A 20663-nucleotide genomic window follows, 5' to 3' on the forward strand; every position below is an offset into this window, starting at 1 on the left:
AAATATACTGTTGCTGTCCAAATAAAAATAATCAGATTTTTTATTTAATCCAAAACATGTAGAAAATAAGTTTTCTTTTGGATAAAACCTGAAAAAAAAAGTCTCAATTTGTCAATATTATTATAATTTTTCTAGTAAAATTATAAAGTTTTAAACATCTACTTTATTTTTTTTTTACATTTATTTATTTAGGAAATAGCATTTTTGCAGTTCAAATAAAAATAATCCAAACTGTTTTTTTTAATCCAAAACATCCAAATTGTTTTTCTTTAGGATAAAACCAAAAATAATAATTTTCATTATTATTTTCTTAAAATAAATAGTAATGTTTTACACATTCCCTTTATTTTATTTATGTTTTTAAAGTAAATTAAATAAACATTTGAATTGTTGCTGTCCAATAAAAAAGTATCTTATTTGTTTTATATATTTTCTTAGAAAAATAGTAAGGTTTTAAACATACTTATTTTATTTAAAAAAAAGTTTATTAGGCAAAAATATTATATAGTTGCTGTCCAATTAAAAATTATCTGAATGTTTTGGGTTTTTTTCCAACAAATGTATATGTTTTGTTTTCTTTAGGATAAAGCCTAAAATAAAATTCTAAATGTGTTATTATTTTCCTAGTAAAATATTGTGGTTTTTAACATCTCCTTTATTTTATTTATTATTAAAAAAGTCTATTCCATAAATATTATGTTGTTGCTGCCCAATCAAAATTATTATTCAAAATGTGTATAATTGTTTTTTCTTTAGGATAAAACCTAAAACAAAATTCTAAATTTGTCATTTTTACTTTTCTAGTAAAATTGTAAGGTTTTAAACATCCCCTTTATTCTATTTATTAGGGAAACAAGTATACAGGTATTTATTTTATTGCTGTCAAATTAAATATAATTTTAATGTTGTTTTTTATCCAGAACACGTTGAATTTTTTTCCCCTCGGGATAAAACCTACAATAAAATTCTAAATGTTACATTATTTTCCTAGTAAAATAGTAAAACCTAAGTATATAGTAGCTATTATATTGTTGCTGCCCAATCAAAATGAATCTGAATGTTTTATTTTTCTTTACGATAAAACCTAAAACAAAATTCTAAATTTGTCATTATTTTTCTAGTAAAATAGAAAGGTTTTGAACATATACTTTTTTTTATTTGTTAGAAAAAAAAGTATATGTAAGTAAATGTTATATTGTTGCTGTCCAATTAAAAATAATCAAGTTTATATATAACCTAGTTTTTAACTAGGGATGTCCGATAATGGCTTTTAGCCGATATCCGATATGCCGATATTGTCCAACTCTTTAATTACCGATACCGATATCAACCGATACCAACCGATATATACAGTCGTGGAATTAACACATTATTATGTCTAATTTGGACAACCAGGTATGGTGAAGATAAGGTACTTTTTAAAAAAATGAATCAAATAAAATAAGATAAATAAATTAAAAACATTTTCTTGAATAAAAAAGAAAGTAAAACAATATAAAAACAGTTACATAGAAACTAGTAATTAATGAAAATGGTGCACTAATTGTAAGTGTATCTTGTGTTTTTTATGTGGATTTAATTTTTAAAAAAAAAAAAGGATACTGATAATAAAAAAACCGATACCGATAATTTCCGATATTACATTTTAACGCATTTTTTGGCCGATAATATATTGGCAGACCGATATTATCGGACATCTCTATTTTTAACCAATACATGTAAAAAAAAAAAAAATCCTTAGAATAAAACCTAAAATAAAATTGATCGTAAATATTTTTCTAATAAAATAGTCATGTTTTAAACATCTCCTTTATTTTAAGTATTAAAAGAAAAAACAAGTGCTTATTATGAAAGTTGAGCATTATTATTTACGTCCAGTCGGACGTTGTATGATGGTGTACCTAATGAAGTGTCCACATGAAACTACCTGGTTCCTTTTCTGCAACATCTGCACCGTCTGCAGGTCGTGGCCGTGATCTTGTGACAGCGCCAGCGGTGTTCTCTCTTCCATCCACAGCTAAGCGGCACCATGACAAACAAAAAAAACCAAAAAGATCAGATTTGCTTTAAAAAACGACAAATCTTTGGTCTCACCAGTTCATCAGCCAAGTCCCTGTGGAACTGATGGAGCTCCTTGGCCGCCTCCAGCTTGTCTCTGCGCTGAGCTAAAGGAGCGATCAGCTGCTGGAACTCCACCTGCAGCGACTGTTGCTCCACCTCCAGCTCGGGTTGGTCCTCACGGGCGCCACCATGCTTTTTGACCGCTTCCTGGAGCTCCTCCAGCTCGCGTGCTCGATCTCTCACCTGGTTCTCCATCACCTGGCGAGTGTACATGTTTATAAGGGGAAAATATATATAGAAACATATATAAACACACACATATCTACATATATATATTAGGGCTGGGAATCTTTGGGTGTCCCACGATTCGATTCAAAATCGATTCTTGGGGTCACGATTTGATTCCGAATCGATTTTTTTTTTTCAATTCAACACGATTCTCGATTCAAAAACGATTTTTTTTTTTTTTTTTTTTTTTAATGAAAACAATACACAACAATACCATAATAATGCAATACAATTTCAAAACAAAACCCGACCGAGCAACATTCAGAATAGCAATAAACAGAGCAATTGAGAGCAATTGAGGAGACACAAACATGACACGGAACAATCTAAAAGTAGTGAGACAAAAATGAATATTATCAACAACAGTATCAATATTAGTAACAATTTTAACATAGCAGTGATTAAAAATCCCTCATTGATATTATCATTACAAACATTAATTTTAAAAAAAAATACAAAAAATGAACAATAGTGTCAGAGTGGCTTACACTTGCATCACATCTCATAAACTAAATGTCTAATGATAATGTCAATGAGGGATTTTTAATCACTGCTATGTTGAAATTGTAACTAATCTTGATACTGTTGTTGATAATATTCATTTTTGTTTCACTACTTTTGGTTTGTTCTGTGTGGTGTTTGTGTCTCCTCTCAATTGCTGTTTATTGCAGTTCTGAGTGTTGCTGGCTCGGGTTTGGTTTTGGAATTGGATTGCATTGTTATGGTATTGCTGTGTATTATTTTTTTGGATTGATTAATTTTTTTTTAATTTTTTTTTTTTAAATTAATCAATTAATTTTTTAATTTTTTTTTTAATTAAAAAAAAAAAATCGATTTTTTAAAAATGAGAATCGATTCTGAATCGCACAACGTGAGAATCGCGATTCGAATTCGAATCGATTTTTTTTTTTAATTAATCAATTAATTAATTTTTTTATTTATTTATTTTTTTTTAAATTAAAAAAAAAATCGATTTTTTAAAAATGAGAATCGATTCTGAATCGCACAACGTGAGAATCGCGATTCGAATTCGAATCGATTTTTTTTTTTAAATTAATCAATTAATTAATTTTTTTATTTTATTTTATTTTTTTTAATTAAAAAAAAATCGATTTTTTAAAAATGAGAATCGATTCTGAATCTCACAACGTGAGAATCGCGATTCGAATTCGAATCGATTTTTTTTTTTAAATTAATCAATTGATTAAGTTTTATTTTTATTTTTATTTTTTTAATTTAAAAAAAAAAAATCGATTTTTTTAAAAATGAGAATCGATTCTGAATCGCACAACGTGAGAATCGCGATTCGAATTCGAATCGATTTTTTTTTTTTAATTAATCAATTATTTTATTTTTTTTTTTAATTAAAAAAAAAAAATCAATTTTTTAAAAATGAGAATCGATTCTGAATCGCACAACGTGAGAATCGCGATTCGAATTCGAATCGATTTTTTCCCACACCCCTAATATATATATATTTATATATATATATTTACATATATATATATATATATATATATATATATATATATATATATATATATATATTTAGAAAATAAAAACTCCTTCTGAAAGAGGGAGGAGTCCCACCTGATGTTTCTTCAGCAGGATGTTAGCGTTGGTGAGATCTTTGACGTCGTCTCCGCTGTGAAGCTGCTGCTGCAACTCGCCCAGCCACTTCCTCATGTCGCTCAGGCTCTGGTCGAAAAGCTCCGAGCGGTTGGCGTCGAAGAGCAGGCGCGCCTTCTCCTGCGTGGTGGACTCCAGCATCCGCCAAAGGTCGTGGAGAGCGGCCAGACGCTCGCTCACGATGGGCTCCGACTCAGGCTTGGACGTCGTCAGCTCGTGACCCTCCTGCGGGCAAAAACACCTTTGCCGTGAGGACACAACATTAGGCACACCCCCCGGCTACTCGTTTGGAGTCATGTGATGTTGTTCCACGCCAGGCCTGATGGTGGCAGTAATGAGTTGGAGTCAACCACCGGCTGCTGGATTGAATCTGCACCAAAATGTGGCCATTTCTTCCTTTGCCAGCACGCCACCCGTCATCAAAGCGCAGCAGGAAGTTCTGCTTGATGTCATCCTGTTAGCTTACTCGCAAAGCAACAAACGGCTAACACAAGCACACCGGTAGACAAAATATTAGGAACGCCACATGATGATGACATGGGAAAAGTTAGCATACTTCTAAGATGGCGTTAAGTATCAAAAGCCGTGATATTTAGGTACAAATGAATAAAATTTGCTAAAATGCTACTATTAAATGTTAGCATGCTAACGTTTAGGCATGACGACATAGGAAAAGTTAGCATACTTCTAAGATGGCATCAAGTGTCAAAAGCCATGAAATTAGCTAAAATGTTACTTTTAAATGCTACTATTAAATGTTAACATGCTAACGTTAGCATGATGACATGGGAAAAGTTAGCATACTTCTAAGATGGCGTTAAGTATCAAAAGCCGTGATATTTAGGTACAAATGAATAAAATTAGCTAAAATGCTACTATTAAATATTAGCATGCTAACATTAGCATGATGACATAGGATCAGTTAGCATACTTCTAAAATGGCGTTAAGTATCAAAAGCCGTGATATTTAGGTACAAATGAATAAAATTTGCTAAAATTATACTATTAAATGTTAGCATGCTAACGTTAGCATGATGACATGGGAAAAGTTAGCATACTTCTAAGATGGCGTTAAGTATCAAAAGCCGTGATATTTAGGTACAAATGAATACATTTAGCTAAAATTATACTATTAAATGTTAGCATGCTAACGTTAGCATGATGACATGGGAAAAGTTAGCATACTTCTAAGATGGCGTTAAGTATCAAAAGCCGTGATATTTAGGTACAAATGAATACAATTCGCTAAAATGCTACTATTAAATGTTAGCATGCTAACATTAGCATGATGGCATGGGAAAAGTTAGCGTACTTCTAAGATGGCGTTCAGTATCAAAAGCCACGATATTTAGGTAGAAATGAATAAAATTAGCTAAAATGCTACTATTAAATATTAGCATGCTAACATTAGCATGATGACAGGATCAGTTAGCATACTTCTAAGATGGCGTTAAGTATCAAAAGCCGTGATATTTAGGTACAAATGAATACATTTAGCTAAAATTATACTATTAAATGTTAGCATGCTAACGTTAGCATGATGACATGGGAAAAGTTAGCATACTTCTAAGATGGCGTTAAGTATCAAAAGCCGTGATATTTAGGTACAAATGAATAAAATTAGCTAAAATGCTACTATTAAATGTTAGCATACTAACATTAGCATGATGGCATAGGATCAGTTAGCATACTTCTAAGATGGCATCAAGTGTCAAAAGCCATGAAATGAGCTAAAATGTTACTTTTAAATGTTAGCATGCTAACGTAAGCATGATGGCGCCAGGTATCAAAAGCCGCGATATTTAGGTACAAATGAATACAACTCGCTAAAATGCTACTATTAAATGTTAGCATGCTAACGTTAGCATGATGACATAGGATCAGTTAGCATACTTCTAAGATGGCGTTAAGTATCAAAAGCCGTGATATTTAGGTACAAATGAATAAAATTTGCTAAAATTATACTATTAAATGTTAGCATGCTAACGTTAGCATGATGACATGGGAAAAGTTAGCATACTTCTAAGATGGTGTTAAGTATCAAAAGCCGTGATATTTAGGTACAAATGAATAAAATTTGCTAAAATTATACTATTAAATGTTAGCATGCTAACATTAGCATGATGGCATAGGAAAAGTTAGCGTACTTCTAAGATGGCGGCAAATGTCTGTGTGACTTGCTCAAGGACAACGGCGGTGACTCGTCATGAATGCGTATTAGAGAGTCTTAATACCCGCGACCGCAAAAAGGGACAAGCGGTATAAAATGTATGACCTGGTCCACGCTGGTCAGCCAGTCCTTGTTGGAGGCCAGCTCTGCCATGAAGGCCTGATGTTTCAGCCACTTGCTGTGCAGGTTCCTGGCCTCCTCGTACGACGTCAGCATCTTCTCGTTGATCCACAAGGTCAGCTGGAAGGTCAAAGGTCAGCAGGTGGTGAAGAAGTGAGGAGGAGAGGCGGGGGGGGGGGGGGGGGGGGGAATACCCGCCCACTCACGTCTTGCGTGTTCTGCAGGAAGTGCTGCAGGTGGCGGTTGTCTCGCAGCTTCTCCGACACTTCCTGCGCCCGCGCCGCGTTCTTCTTCTGTCTGGAGAGGAAGAAAAAAAAACGCTGAATGGGGAAAAAAAAAACAAAAAAAAAAACGACCGCCATTAAGAGTGAGCGATATCACTTTAAAGATCGATACACATTAGTGCTGCTGACCAGGTGCATTCTGGGAGGTAATGGCAACGAGCATCCTGTTTGCGAGGATGTCAACAACCCGACCCCTGAAGATGTGGGCAAGAGAAATAATGCAATAACGTGGGGGACGTCCTGGCTGCTCAGTACAAAATGGCCGGCTGAAATGAAGAAGCAGTGAAGTTGTCACGTTGTGGAAATGCTGGTCAACTTTGTTATTTTTTTGCAAATTTTAGCTCGGTTGGAGTTTGATGCCTGCGACGTGTTTACCACTTTGTCAACAAATGCCTGAGCAAATTGTTGAAGAACGACATTTCTCAACCAAGCTATTGCAAGGAATTTAAGGATTTCACCATCTACGCTCCGTGATATCATCAAAAGGTTCGGAGAATGTGGAGAAATCACTGCAGGTAAGCCATGATATTACACACCTTGGATCTCTCAGGCGGTACTGCATCAAAAAGCCACATCAGTGTGTAAAGGATATCACCACATGGGCTCAGGAACACTTCAGAAAACCACTGTCAGCAACTACAGTTGGTCGCTACGTCTGTAAGTGCAAGTTAAAACTCTACTATGCAAAGCCACAGCCATTTATCAACAACACCCGGAAACGCTGTCGGCTTCGCTGGGCCCAAGCTCATCTAAGATGGACTGATGCAAAGTGGGAAAGTGTTCTGCGGTCTGACGAGTCCACGTTTCAAATTGTTTTTGGAAACCGTGGACGTCAGAGGAAAAGAAGCATCCGGATTGTTCTAGGGTGAAAGTGTAAAAGGCAGCATGTGTGATGGTATGGGGGTGTATTAGTGGCCAAGACATGGGTAACTTACACATCTGTGAAGGCACCATTAATGCTGAAAGGTACATACAGCTTTTGGAGCAACATATGTTGTTATCATGGACGCCCCTGCTTATTTCAGCAAGACAATGCCAAGCCACGTGTTACAACAGCATAGTAAAAAAATGTTTAGAACTTTGTTCATATATAAGGCGCACCGCATTATAAGGCGCATAGAATAGACGCTACAGTAGAGGCTGGGGTTGCGAGACCTGTTGTGGCTCAATATTGGTCCATATATAAGGTGCACCGGATTATAAGGCGCACCTTCAATGAATGGCCTATTTTAGAACTTTGTTCATATATAAGGCGCACCGCATTATAAGGCGCATAGAATAGACGCTACAGTAGAGGCTGGGGTTACGTTATGCATCCCGTAGTTGCGAGACCTGTTGTGGCTCAATATTGGTCCATATATAAGGCGCACCGGATTATAAGGCGCACCTTCAATGAATGGCCTATTTTAGAACTTTGTTCATATATAAGGCGCACCGCATTATAAGGCGCACAGAATAGACGCCACAGTAGAGGCTGGGGTTGCGAGACCTGCTGTGGCTCAATGTTGGTCCATATATAAGGCGCACCGGATTATAAGGCGCACCTTCAATGAATGGCCTATTTTAGAACTTTGTTCATATATAAGGCGCACCGCATTATAAGGCGCATAGAATAGACGCTACAGTAGAGCCTGGGGTTGCGAGACCTGTTGTGGCTCAATATTGGTCCATATTTAAGGCGCACTGGATTATAAGGCGCACCTTCAATGAATGGCCTATTTAGAACTTTGTTCATATATAAGGCGCACCGGATTATAAGGCGCACCTTCAATGAATGGCCTATTTTAGAACTTTGTTCATATATAAGGCGCACCGCATTATAAGGCGCATAGAATAGACGCTACAGTAGAGGCTGGGGTTACGTTATGCATCCCGTAGTTGCGAGACCTGTTGTGGCTCAATATTGGTCCATATATAAGGCGCACCGGATTATAAGGCGCACTGTCAGCTTTTGAGAAAATTGGAGGTTTTTAGGTGCGCCTTATAGTGCGTAAAATACGATAATAATGATGATTGACATTCTTACCTGTCATTAATGGCATCCATCTTGTCCTGCACTTTCCCAGAGTACAAATTGTTGTGGTCCAGCAGTCTGCTTCCTGCTTGAAGGACGGCCAGGATCTTGTCCTGGTTGGCGTCCATGGTGCTCATGAAGTCCTCCTGCTTCTTCAGGGCCTGCTCAGCCCCGGCCAGCGTGTCAGGCGTGTCCACGTGGGCCAGCGTGTACTCCTGTCAATAAATACAATTAGAAATAACATGTACTGACTTACTGTGGACGTTCACGAGACGTGAACAAAGAGCTAAAACCTGCATTCTTGGACCTTTACCAGCTAATGGGTGTGCAAACTACGAACAATGGAGACCGGGCTTTCTGCTCCGCCGCTCCCAGTCTGTGGAATGCTCTCCCTGACCACCTGAGGGCACCACAGACTATGGATGCTTTTAAAAAGGCTTAAAAGCCCTTCTATTTAAAAAAGCCTTTTTTTTAGATATATGCATACTAGTTATAGCTGGGGGCATGGCGTAGTGGGTAGAGCGCCCGTGTCAGAAACCTGAGGGTTGCAGGTTCGCTCCCCGCCTCTTACCATGCCGTTGTGTCCTTGGGCAGGACACTTCACCCTTGTCCCCGGTGCCACTCACACCGGTGAATGAATGTTGAATGAATGATAGGTGGTGGTCGGAGGGGCCGTAGGCGCAAATTGGCAGCCACGCTTCCGTCAGTCTACCCCAGGGCAGCTGTGGCTACGAAAGTAGCTTACCACCACCAGTGTGAATGAATGATGGGTTTTTAACATGTAAAGCGACTTTGAGTACTTAGAAAAGCGCTATATAAATCCCAGGTATTATTATTATAGCTATTTGGCTGTTCTAGTTTTTATTTTATTTTTATTTCTTTTGGGTTTTTTTAATACACTGTAGCACTTTGAGATTGTTTACTCAATATAAAGTGCTTTTTACAAATAAAATCTATTATTATTATTATTATTATCATAAAGTGCGGCCCAGGGGCCATTTTTTAACGACCCGTGGCACAATTGTTAGCATTCTGATGGTAACATGCTAGCTTTTTTGCTAATTTTGCAGATGTACACCTTATCGTCAAATATGTTAAGACTACTTGACAATTAATGCCTGTTCAATAACGTTTGTATGCTAGCTTTTTTTTATAGCTAATATGGTAGGTATACAGGTCATATTTTTGTACCTGATGCATGCTAACATTAGCATGCTAACATTTTAAACACATTATTCAGGTACACATCTCAGAGTAATATATTTTGGTATTTGACTAATGCTAACTGTAAGCATGCTTTTGTTAGCATGTTAACATAGTGCTGTTAGCATGGTAGCTTTTTTGCTAATTTTGCAGATGTACACCTTATCGTCAAATATGTTAAGACTACTTGACAATTAATGCCTGTTCAATAACGTTTGTATGCTAGCTTTTTTTGTATAGCTAATTTGGTAGGTATACAGGTCATATTTTTGTACCTGATGCATGCTAACATTAGCATGCTAACATTTTAAACACATTTTTCAGGTACACATCTCAGAGTAATATATTTTGGTATTTGACTAATGCTAACTGTAAGCATGCTTTTGTTAGCATGTTAACATAGTGCTGTTAGCATGTTAGCTTTTTTGCTAATTTTGCAGATGTACACCTTATCGTCAAATATGTTAAGACTACTTGACAATTAATGCCTGTTCAATAACGTTCGTACGCTAGCTTTTTTTTTAGCTAATTTTGTAGGTATACAGGTCATATTTTGGTACCTGATGTATGCTAACATTAGCATGCTAACATTTTAAACACATTTTTCAGGTACACATCTCAAAGTAATATATTTCGGTGCATGGTGCCTGACGTTACATTTAGCATGCCAACATGAACAGGCTAGCATTTTTAGCTAATTTAACAATTATACACCTCAGTGCCATATTTTGGTATTTCACTAATGCTAACTGTAAGCATGCTTTTGTTAGCATGTTAACATAGTACTGTTAGTTATTTTGCAGATGTACACCTTATCGTCAAATATGTTAAGACTACTTGACAATTAATGCCTGTTCAGTACCGTTCGTATGCTAGCTTTTTTTTTTTAGCTAATTTTGTATGTATACAGGTCATATTTTGGTGTATGTTAGCATAGTACTGTTAGCAATGCTAGTGTTTTTAGTTGATTGTGCTCATATTTTTTTGTTACCTGACGCTATCTGGCCAGGTTAGCATTTCAGTTCGACTTTAGCTTTTCAGCATTCACACGAAATGTTTACCAAAATTGCCTTTTCTAGTTCTTTGAAATAAATCTATATAAATGAATCTATATATTGTACTGGTTTTGAAGAAGAAAACTACCAAAATGGCACCCCCGCATCCTTCGATTTGTTCATCTGTGGCCCTCAGTAGGAAAAGTTTCTGCTCCGCCGCTCCCAGTCTGTGGAACGCTCTCCCTGACCACCTGAGGGCACCACAGACTGTGGATGCTTTTAAAAAAGGCTTAAAAACCCTTCTTTTTTAAAAAAAAAATCTTTTTTTTAGATATATGCATACTAGTTTTAGCTATTTTGCTGTTCTATTTTTATTTTTTTTTTATTTTAATTTTTTATTTTTTTAATACACTGTAGCACTTTAAGGTTGTTTACTCAATGTAAAGTGCTTTTTTACAAATAAAATCTATTATTATTATTACTAAAGTTAAGTTCACGTGAGCATCAAGTGGACGACAACGTTGTACTTTTCCTAGTACCTGGTTGTTGAGGACGGCCTCCACTGCCTTTGCGTCCCTCAGGAACTGCTGGAAGCCAAGTCCCTGGTCCAGGAAGTTCTTGCGGCTGTCCCACATCTTCTGGAGCTCGTCCCACCCTCGATCCACGCTGCCCAGCATCTGCTCCAGCTGCTGATACTGAGGATCGTCCTCCTGGCCACGTGTGACCCGAGCGCCGGCGTCCCTTACGCGGTGGTAGTCCTCCTCGTGGTTGTCGATGTCCTCCCGCACGGCGTCGTGAAGACTCAGCTGCTCCTCGGCCTCCGGCAGCGAGGCGGGCGTCTCCTCTGACGCCACCGCCTTCTGGGTCCTAAAAAGCCAAGACTGGAAGTCGTCCAGGTCTTGGAGGAAGGTCTGCAACTTGCTGACCTCGCCCAAAGAGTCCTCTCGGTCCTTCAGGGTCTTCTTGAGCGCGTCCCAGGCCGCGTCCAGCTGGGCTCTGCGGGCCAAGATTTCCTCCGCGTTCTCCGGGTGGTCCTCGACCAGCCGGTCGGCGTCGTCCCTCAGGAGGCGGAGCTTGGAGTCGATGGCGGCCAGGTCTCGCTCCATGCCGTACAGCTTCCTCTGGATGGTCATGACGGCGGCCAGGTCGTTACCCAAGTCCTGCGTGGACTCGATGACGCGCGTCTTGTCTCGGATCCACGCCTCTGTCTCGTCACATTCCAGCCCGTAATTGTGAAGACTTCCCGCTGAGTCCACCTTCTTCTTCTTGTCCTCCACCATCGCCTTGAAGGCCTCCCACCTGAGAGAACATCATTTTTAGTTCAGTTGTGGGGTTTAGAGGAATTTCGCCTCGTATAAAAACATTTTTGCCTCTATCTGTGGTAGAGATTTTAAGTTAGTGGCCTACGTCAGAAATCGGTATGGTCCAGGGTTCTAGAACCCTGGAAGGGGAGTATGTAGTAGAATTTCTGACCTTTGAACTATATTTCATGTCTGTCAAGAATGTACGCTCATTTCATTTCTCTTCTATTCTGGCCAAAGTTGAATATGAAGTCGTGCCAACCTGTCTACAAGATGTTTTGATTGTCTAACTATGACTAAGAGATTCGAGTTTGTTATGGAACAGACAGGTCAAAACAACAAGACCGTGACGCACGAGGAAAACAGATTGACGCACGAAGAAACAGATACAAATGGCCAGGAGACCAGGACTCGAGAGAGATTGCTTTTGTTGTGTGTCCTCCGGAGGACGTCTGTTTGTTTGCAGGGACAAAACAATCCAACTTATGCACTTTTGACTATGAGTAAATAAACTTGTTGTACTAAATTCACATTTGTTGCGGTTTAAGCTTCGGACAATCCACCACAGCTCAATAAAAGGTTATTATATTCTTACACGTTGTTGTTCCTGCTTCGTCTACAAAATAAGTATGTTTTGATTAGACCAGGAGTATACAAAGTGCGACTCGCAGCTAATGTTTTAATAGCTGTCAGGTTCAAAATTGCATTTTTGTTCTTAAAAAAAAAATCGAAGTACCGGTATATTTGACTGGTTTTGAAGGTGAAAACTACCAAAATGGCCCCCGCTTCCTTTGATTTGTCAGTGGAAAAAGTTTGAATTGAGGACGTCGTTACGACTTCATGATTACTGCGAGTGTTTTCCCCTAAAAGTCACCTCTGATTGAGTCGGCTCTGACATTCCTTGACGTCCTTGGTTCGAGGGTGTCTGCTGTCCTCCAGCTGTTTCACCGCCTTGTTGACGTCGTCCACCCTGGACTGAACGTTGCACATTTCCTGCGCCAGGATGCTCAACCTGGGGGACAATAAAAGTGTTTCCCATAAACTGCCAAGATACCTGTGGCGGTGGGGGCGTGGCTATGGGCGTGGTCACCGTGACATCATCGAGTAATTTGCATAATTTACTACAATGATATGATTTTCTCTAAAAAGGCTCAAAAAATGTATACTTACTAATTAATAATAACAGTTTTGTTTTAAACGTCCATCCATCCATCCATTTTACAATATAATTACAACACTTTATGTACATATTTATATACAGATTTGAACAATAAGTTATTCACAAAAAATATATTTATTAATTGTGGTTCTTACAAAAAATATAACTTATAAAATATAAAAGCTAAAATGTCTCTTAAAGCTCTGCCCCTTTAATTAGTGCATACTAAATAATTTAACTTTAGCCTACTACTACAAGCATATTATTTACCAGCAACATAAAGTGAAACAGAGGCAGAGGTGTCCTGCCACAGTCAGTAACAAATAAACAGAAAACAGTAGTGGTCAAATACAAATAAGGCAACAAGAGAAGTATCCTACACTTCTCTTTTGTAAAGTAAATTTGAACAGCCTATATGGGCATCTACATCAACTATATGATTTGCCTGAGAAGCTGGACAGGACAAAAAAAAAATATATATATATATACAGTATATACACTACCGTTCAAAAGTTTGGGGTCACATTAAAATGTCCTTATTTTCAATGAAGATAACTTTAAACTAGTCTTAACTTTAAAGAAATACACTCTATACATTGCTAATGTGGTAAATGACTATTCTGGCTGCAAATGTCTGGTTTTTGGTGCAATATCTACATAGGTGTATAGAGGCCCATTTCCAGCAACTATCACTCCAGTGTTCTAATGGTACAATGTGTTTGCTCATTGGCTCAGAAGGCTAATTGATGAGTAGAAAACCCTTGTGCAATCATGTTCACACATCTGAAAACAGTTTAGCTCGTTACAGAAGCTACAAAACTGACCCTTCCTTTGAGCGGATTGAGTTTCTGGAGCATCACATTTGTGGGGTCAATTAAACGCTCAAAATGGCCAGAAAAAGAGAACTTTCATCTGAAACTCGACAGTCTATTCTTGTTCTTAGGAATGAAGGCTATTCCACTAAATTGTTTGGGTGACCCCAAACTTTTGAACGGTAGTGTATATATATTTTTTAATTTGTGGCGGACGTAATTCTTTCGTGGCGGGCCGCCACAAATAAATGAATGTGTGGGAAACACTGCAAAAAGCGGGATTCGTCACCATGAGACCAAGGATTACCTATTTTGGACTACTTCCAGGTCTTCCAGCTTGTCCGGCACCTCCAAGTCCACCAACCACGTCTCCTTCTGGCCCATCCAAAGCTCGCAGGCGTCGGACTCGCTGAAGATGGTGTAGAGCGCCATGGCGTCCTCCAGCTTCTTCTGCCGGAGGTCGGCCAGAGACATGAGCTCCATGAAGAGGTCCTTGATGTCCTTCAGGCGTCGCTGGATGTCCGGGGTGTTCAGGAGCTCCTCTGGTAAAGCGTTGGCCTGTTTGGAGAGAGCGTCGATGGTGGCTCCGTTCTTCATGGCTTGGTTCCTCAGGTCGTTGTGGCGCTTGAGGAGGCGCTGGGTGGTGTACTCGTCGTCGCCCACGTCCTCGCTGCTCATCTGCCTCTTGGCGTCCAGCAGCCAGGCCTTCAGTTCGTCGGCGTCTCCTTGAAACTGGAAGAACTTCTGTGTGTCCTGGAGGTTCTGCTTCCGGAAGGCCGCCAGCTCCTCCAGCTGCTGCCACTGCCTCTCCATGCTGGCCGTGCGTTCTTGGATTTTGGGCGTGCCGAAGTGCTTGTCTTCCGTCATCTTCCTGCCGTCGGCCAGCACCTGCTGCAGGTTAGAGCGCCGCGCTGCCAGCTCGTCCTCGAAGGCGCTGTGCTTGCTCTGGAGGGCCAGCACGCTGCTCAGGTCCTTGCCGTAGTCCAGGGAGGAGAAGATGTGCTCCTTCTCCTTGATCCAGCTCTCCAGCTCCGCCGCCTCCCACAGGAAGTTCCAGAAGCGGCGGGACTGCTCCAGCTGGGCTCGGCGCTGAGCCGCCAGGGAACGTAATTCCTGGTAGCAGAGCTCCAAATGAGCCACCCTGTCCTTGATCACCTGAGGGTCGCACGGCTTGTAACCTGCCACAGACGGACAACAACTTGACTGCGGCCAGCATGTGTCAGATATTAGTAGGGGTGTAACGGTACGTGTATTTGTTTTGAACCGTTTCGGTACGGGGGTTCCGGTTCGGGGGTTCCGGTTTGGTTCGGAGGTGTACCGAACTAATTTCCACACGGACATATTAAGTAGCGTAACGCACGTTGTGTAAACAATGCCCACCGAGGCACAACACACGGCATGCTAGCAGCTAACGGGCTAGGATAGACTGACCATACGTCCTCTTTTCACCGGACATGTCCTCTTTTGCGGAGTTTCTTAAATGCCTCAAATGTCCGGCATTTTGAGTTAGGGTTGCGTGTATTTTCAATGTACGTTCAGGGTTAAGAAGGGGTTAAAAACAAAACAAATTGTGAGTAGGGATGTCCGATAATGGCTTTTTGGCGATATCCGATATGCCGATATTGTCCAACTCTTTAATTACCGATACCGATATCAACCGATACCGATATCAACCGATATATACAGTCGTGGAATTAACACATTATTATGCCTAATTTGGACAACCAGGTATGGTGAAGATAAGGTACTTTTAAAAAAAATAATAATAATAAGATAACTAAATTAAAAACATTTTCTTGAAAAAAAAAGAAAGTAAAACAATATAAAAACAGTTACATAGAAACTAGTAATTAATGAAAATGAGTCAAATTAACTGTTAAAGGTTAGTACTATTAGTGGAGCAGCAGCACGCACAATCATGTGTGCTTACGGACTGTATCCCTTGCAGACTGTATTGATATATATTGATATATAATGTAGGAAGCAGAATATTAATAACAGAAAGAAACAACCCTTTTGTGTGAATGAGTGTAAATGGGGGAGGGAGGTTTTTTGGGTTGGTGCACTAATTGTAAGTGTATCTTGTGTTTTTTATGTGGATTTAATTTAAAAAAAACAAACAAAAACAAAAAACGATACTGATAATAAAAAAAACCGATACCGATAATTTCTGATATTACATTTTAACGCATTTATCGGCCGATAATATCAGCAGACCGATACATCTCTAATTGTGAGCACAGCAGCATTGGTGAGGGCCACGGCACATTCTAAAAATACTATTCAAATAAACCAAAACATAAGAAAAGTGAAATAAAAAAGCTTAAAGCTTAAATGTCATTTAGAAAAAGTTGCAATGTTGACTAATAAAACAAAACTGTTTTTTTTCTTCTTTCAAACTGTCATTGCTCAAAACATAATATTGAATCAAAATCAATGTTCTTATGAATGATTGACCTATCCAAGGTTCCCATTACTTCACATCAAATATTACACTAAGACAAATATTTTTGGTGGAATATTTTGCAAATTTGGTAAATAAATAACCCAAAAATGTATATTTTGTTGTTTTCTTACTGTACCGAAAATGAACCGAACCGTGACCTCTAAACCGAGGTACGTACCGAACCCAAATTTTTGCGTACCGTTACACCTAGGGATGTCCGATAATGGCTTTTTGCCGATATCCGATATTGTCCAACTCTTTAATTACCGATACCGATATCAACCGATATATACAGTCGTGGAATTAACACATTATTATGCCTAATTTGGACAACTAGGTATGGTGAAGATAAGGTACTTTTTAAAAAAAATAAATGAATAAGATAACTAAATTAAAAACATTTTCTTGAATAAAAAAGAAAGTACAACAATATAAAAACAGTTACATAGAAACTAGTAATTAATGAAAATGAGTAAAATTAACTGTTAAAGGTTAGTACTATTAGTGGAGCAGCAGCACGCACAATCATGTGTGCTTACGGACTGTATCCCTTGCAGACTGTATTGATATATATTGATATATAATGTAGGAAGCACAATATTGATAACAGAAAGAAATGGGGGGGAGGGAGGTTTTTTGGGTTGGTGCACTAATTGTAAGTGTATCTTGTGTTTTTTATGTTGATTTAATAAAAAAAAAAAAATTTAAAAATTTTTTTTTTTTTTAAAAAAACCAATACAGATAATAAAAAACCGATACCGATAATTTCCGATATTACATTTTAACGCATTTATCATCCCTAAACACAACAGAACAAATACCCAGAACCCCTTGCAGCACTAACTCTTCCGGGACGCTACAATATACACCGCCCGCTACCCCCTAACCCCCCAAAACCCCGCCCACTTCAACCTCCTCATGCTCTCTCAGGGAGAGCATGTCCCAAATTCCAAGCTGCTGTTTTGAGGCATGTTAAATAAAAATAATGCACTTTTTGACTTCAATAATAAATATGGCATTTTTTTCCATAACTTGAGTTGATTTATTTTGTTACATTATTTAATGCATCCAGCGGGGGCATCACAACAAAATTAGACATAATAATGTGTTCATTCCACCACTGTATATATCTGTATCGGTAATTAAGAGTTGGACAATATCGGATTATCGGCAAAAAAGCCGTTATCGGACATCTCTAGTAATTGTCGATATCGAGCAATATAAAATACTTTCATCACGATATCAGTCGTATCGCCCAGCCTTGCAGCTAAGTATGAGAGTTATAACGATACCACAATTTCAGTATTCAATATCAATACCCACACATTTCCGCTAGTCTATATACTTTTTCGACGATACTGTCGAACAAGTATTTTTTTGCATGTTGGTATCGCCTTGGTATCAAAGTATGGATACTTTTGAGCCCCCTAGTAGGTACTTACTGTCTCCGTTAGCGAACTTGAGGGCGGCAGCACTCGCGTTTTGGACTCTTTCTGTCTGCAGGGCGATGTCGTTGTCAAGCAGAGCATGTTTCTGTAGGAGGTCCTCCACCTCCAGTAAGTGCTTCCCAAAGTCCGGCGACATCAGACGAGCCTGAGAGGACCCAACAGATCTGCTCAAACTTTTTTCCACTGAGGGCCACAGACTCAAAGAGTGTGGAGGCCATTTGTTTTTTTTTTTAAAGTTCTAAACCAGTAAAACAATATGTCGTTTTTTTTTAAAGAACTAGAAAATGCAATTCCGGTAGAAATGTTGTGTGAATGCAGAAGAGCCAACGCCCAACTAAAGTGCTAACAGTTAGCACGCTGGCCGGATAGCAAAAAGTAACAAAAGATATCAGCGAAATGAGCTAGCAGGCTAACAGGACTAGGCTAACAATAGTATGCTTACAGTTAGCATTAGTGGAATTACCAAAATACTTTATATGAAACTGAAGTCTACAAAGTTTAAAAACTAGCATGCTAGTATCTGCATGCTAAAATCATAACTATAACGGGCCACAGACTGACAAATCAAAGGGAGTGGAGGCCATTTTGTTTGTTTTTTAACTTTCAAAACCAGTAGAACCATACGTAATTTTTTTTAAAGAACTAGAAAATGCTATTCCGGTAGAAATGTTGTGTGAATTCAGAAGAGCCAACGCCCAACTGAAGTGCTAACAGTTAGCACGCTGGACAGATAGCAAAAAGTAACAAAAGATATCAGCGAAATGAGCTAGCAGGCTAACAGGACTAGGCTAACAATAGCATAGTACTGGAATACCAAAATACTGTATATGAAACTGAAGTCTATACAGTTTTAAAAACTAGCATGCTAATATTTGCATGCTAAAATGATAACTATAACGTGTGTAAAGTACCAAAATATTACTCTATAATGTGGACCTAAAAAATTAACATTAGCACACATCATGTACCAAAAAAAAGCTAGCATATTAACATTAGCATGCTAACAGGTATCATTTGTCAAGTAACAAAATATTTGATGCTGAGATGCATTGTTAGAATGCTAACAATCGTTAAAAAAATAGCTACGGGCCACAAATGGCTGCACTTTGGATAGCCATGGCCTACACAAAGTGGCCACCTCACATTCCCTGTGTGCTACCTTCATTCCCTGTCTGCTACCTTCATTCCCTGTCTGCTACCTTCATTCCCTGTGTGCTACCTTCATTCCCTGTGTGCTACCTTCATTCCCTGTCTGCTACCTTCATTCCCTGTCTGCTACCTTCATTCCCTGTCTGCTACCTTCATTCCCTGTCTGCTACCTTCATTCCCTGTGTGCTACCTTCATTCCCTGTCTGCTACCTTCATTCCCTGTGTGCTACCTTCATTCCCTGTGTGCTACCTTCATTCCCTGTCTGCTACCTTCATTCCCTGTCTGCTACCTTCATTCCCTGTCTGCTACCTTCATTCCCTGTCTGCTACCTTCATTCCCTGTGTGCTACCTTCATTCCCTGTGTGCTACCTTCATTCCCTGTGTGCTACCTTCATTCCCTGTGTGCTACCTTCATTCCCTGTCTGCTACCTTCATTCCCTGTGTGCTACCTTCATTCCCTGTGTGCTACCTTCATTCCCTGTGTGCTACCTTCATTCCCTGTGTGCTACCTTCATTCCCTGTGTGCTACCTTCATTCCCTGTGTGCTACCTTCATTCCCTGTCTGCTACCTTCATTCCCTGTGTGCTACCTTCATTCCCTGTGTGCTACCTTCATTCCCTGTCTGCTACCTTCATTCCCTGTCTGCTACCTTCATTCCCTGTGTGCTACCTTCATTCCCTGTCTGCTACCTTCACTCCCTGTGTGCTACCTTCATTCCCTGTGTGCTACCTTCATTCCCTGTGTGCTACCTTCATTCCCTGTGTGCTACCTTCATTCCCTGTGTGCTACCTTCATTCCCTGTCTGCTACCTTCATTCCCTGTCTGCTACCTTCACTCCCTGTGTGCTACCTTCATTCCCTGTGTGCTACCTTCATTCCCTGTGTGCTACCTTCATTCCCTGTGTGCTACCTTCATTCCCTGTGTGCTACCTTCATTCCCTGTCTGCTACCTTCATTCCCTGTGTGCTACCTTCATTCCCTGTCTGCTACCTTCATTCCCTGTGTGCTACCTTCATTCCCTGTGTGCTACCTTCATGTCGTCCATCCAGTTGATGATGTAGAGCATCTCCTGGAAGATCCTCTGCAGGGTCAAGTTCTTGGCCAGGCGTCCCCGCCGGGCGGTCAGCAGGTCCTGCAGGTAGTCCCACAGGCGCAGGACGTTGTCTTTGCGTGCGTCGACCCGCTTGGCGTCGTGGTAGCGCTCGGCCTCCAGCTCCTCGGAGATGTCCACCACAGCCTGAACGCGCTCCTGGTAGGCGGCGATGTCCGTCTCGATGGCGTCGTGCTTCTTCTTCGCCGCTTCCACAGCCGACAGGTCGTAGCCGAAGTTATCCTGGCGGAGCGCAGTTAGACGAGCGGCGGCAGGTGACGGGCGAGGCGGCGAGGTTACCTGAGCGACTAACCGCTGGTTCTCCAGGAGCCACGTCTCCCTCATGGCCGCCTTGCGGTCAAATCGTCTGGCCGTCTGCTCCAGCTTCTCCTGACGGATCAACTCGTCCCTCAGGACTCGTTCTCGCTCGTGCTCGGCACACTCCAGTCGCTCCCAGGCCTGCGTAAAAAACCCAGTAACTACTGGCTCAAACT

At 39.8% G+C, this 20663-nt stretch overlaps 1 protein-coding gene across 4 annotated transcripts in view; it reads right to left on the minus strand.

Annotated features, from left to right (window-relative positions):
• The window catches only part of sptb (spectrin, beta, erythrocytic), a 118319-nt gene that overhangs the window by 46230 nt on the left and 51426 nt on the right, over positions 1-20663 (minus strand). For all 4 annotated transcript variants that reach the window (XM_062040952.1, XM_062040954.1, XM_062040953.1 and 1 more), the window contains 12 exons: positions 20470-20628; positions 20110-20412; positions 17925-18075; positions 14344-15214; positions 12940-13077; positions 11304-12063; positions 8579-8781; positions 6475-6565; positions 6254-6388; positions 3940-4203; positions 2095-2319; positions 1928-2017 (listed from right to left, as the gene is read on the minus strand). In XM_062040952.1, the coding sequence (XP_061896936.1) occupies positions 1928-2017; positions 2095-2319; positions 3940-4203; positions 6254-6388; positions 6475-6565; positions 8579-8781; positions 11304-12063; positions 12940-13077; positions 14344-15214; positions 17925-18075; positions 20110-20412; positions 20470-20628 (3390 nt within the window). The remainder of the gene's footprint in view (positions 1-1927; positions 2018-2094; positions 2320-3939; positions 4204-6253; positions 6389-6474; positions 6566-8578; positions 8782-11303; positions 12064-12939; positions 13078-14343; positions 15215-17924; positions 18076-20109; positions 20413-20469; positions 20629-20663) is intronic.

This window comes from Entelurus aequoreus, linkage group LG03, assembly GCF_033978785.1.
Source record: "Entelurus aequoreus isolate RoL-2023_Sb linkage group LG03, RoL_Eaeq_v1.1, whole genome shotgun sequence".
Lineage (NCBI taxonomy): Eukaryota > Metazoa > Chordata > Actinopteri > Syngnathiformes > Syngnathidae > Entelurus > Entelurus aequoreus.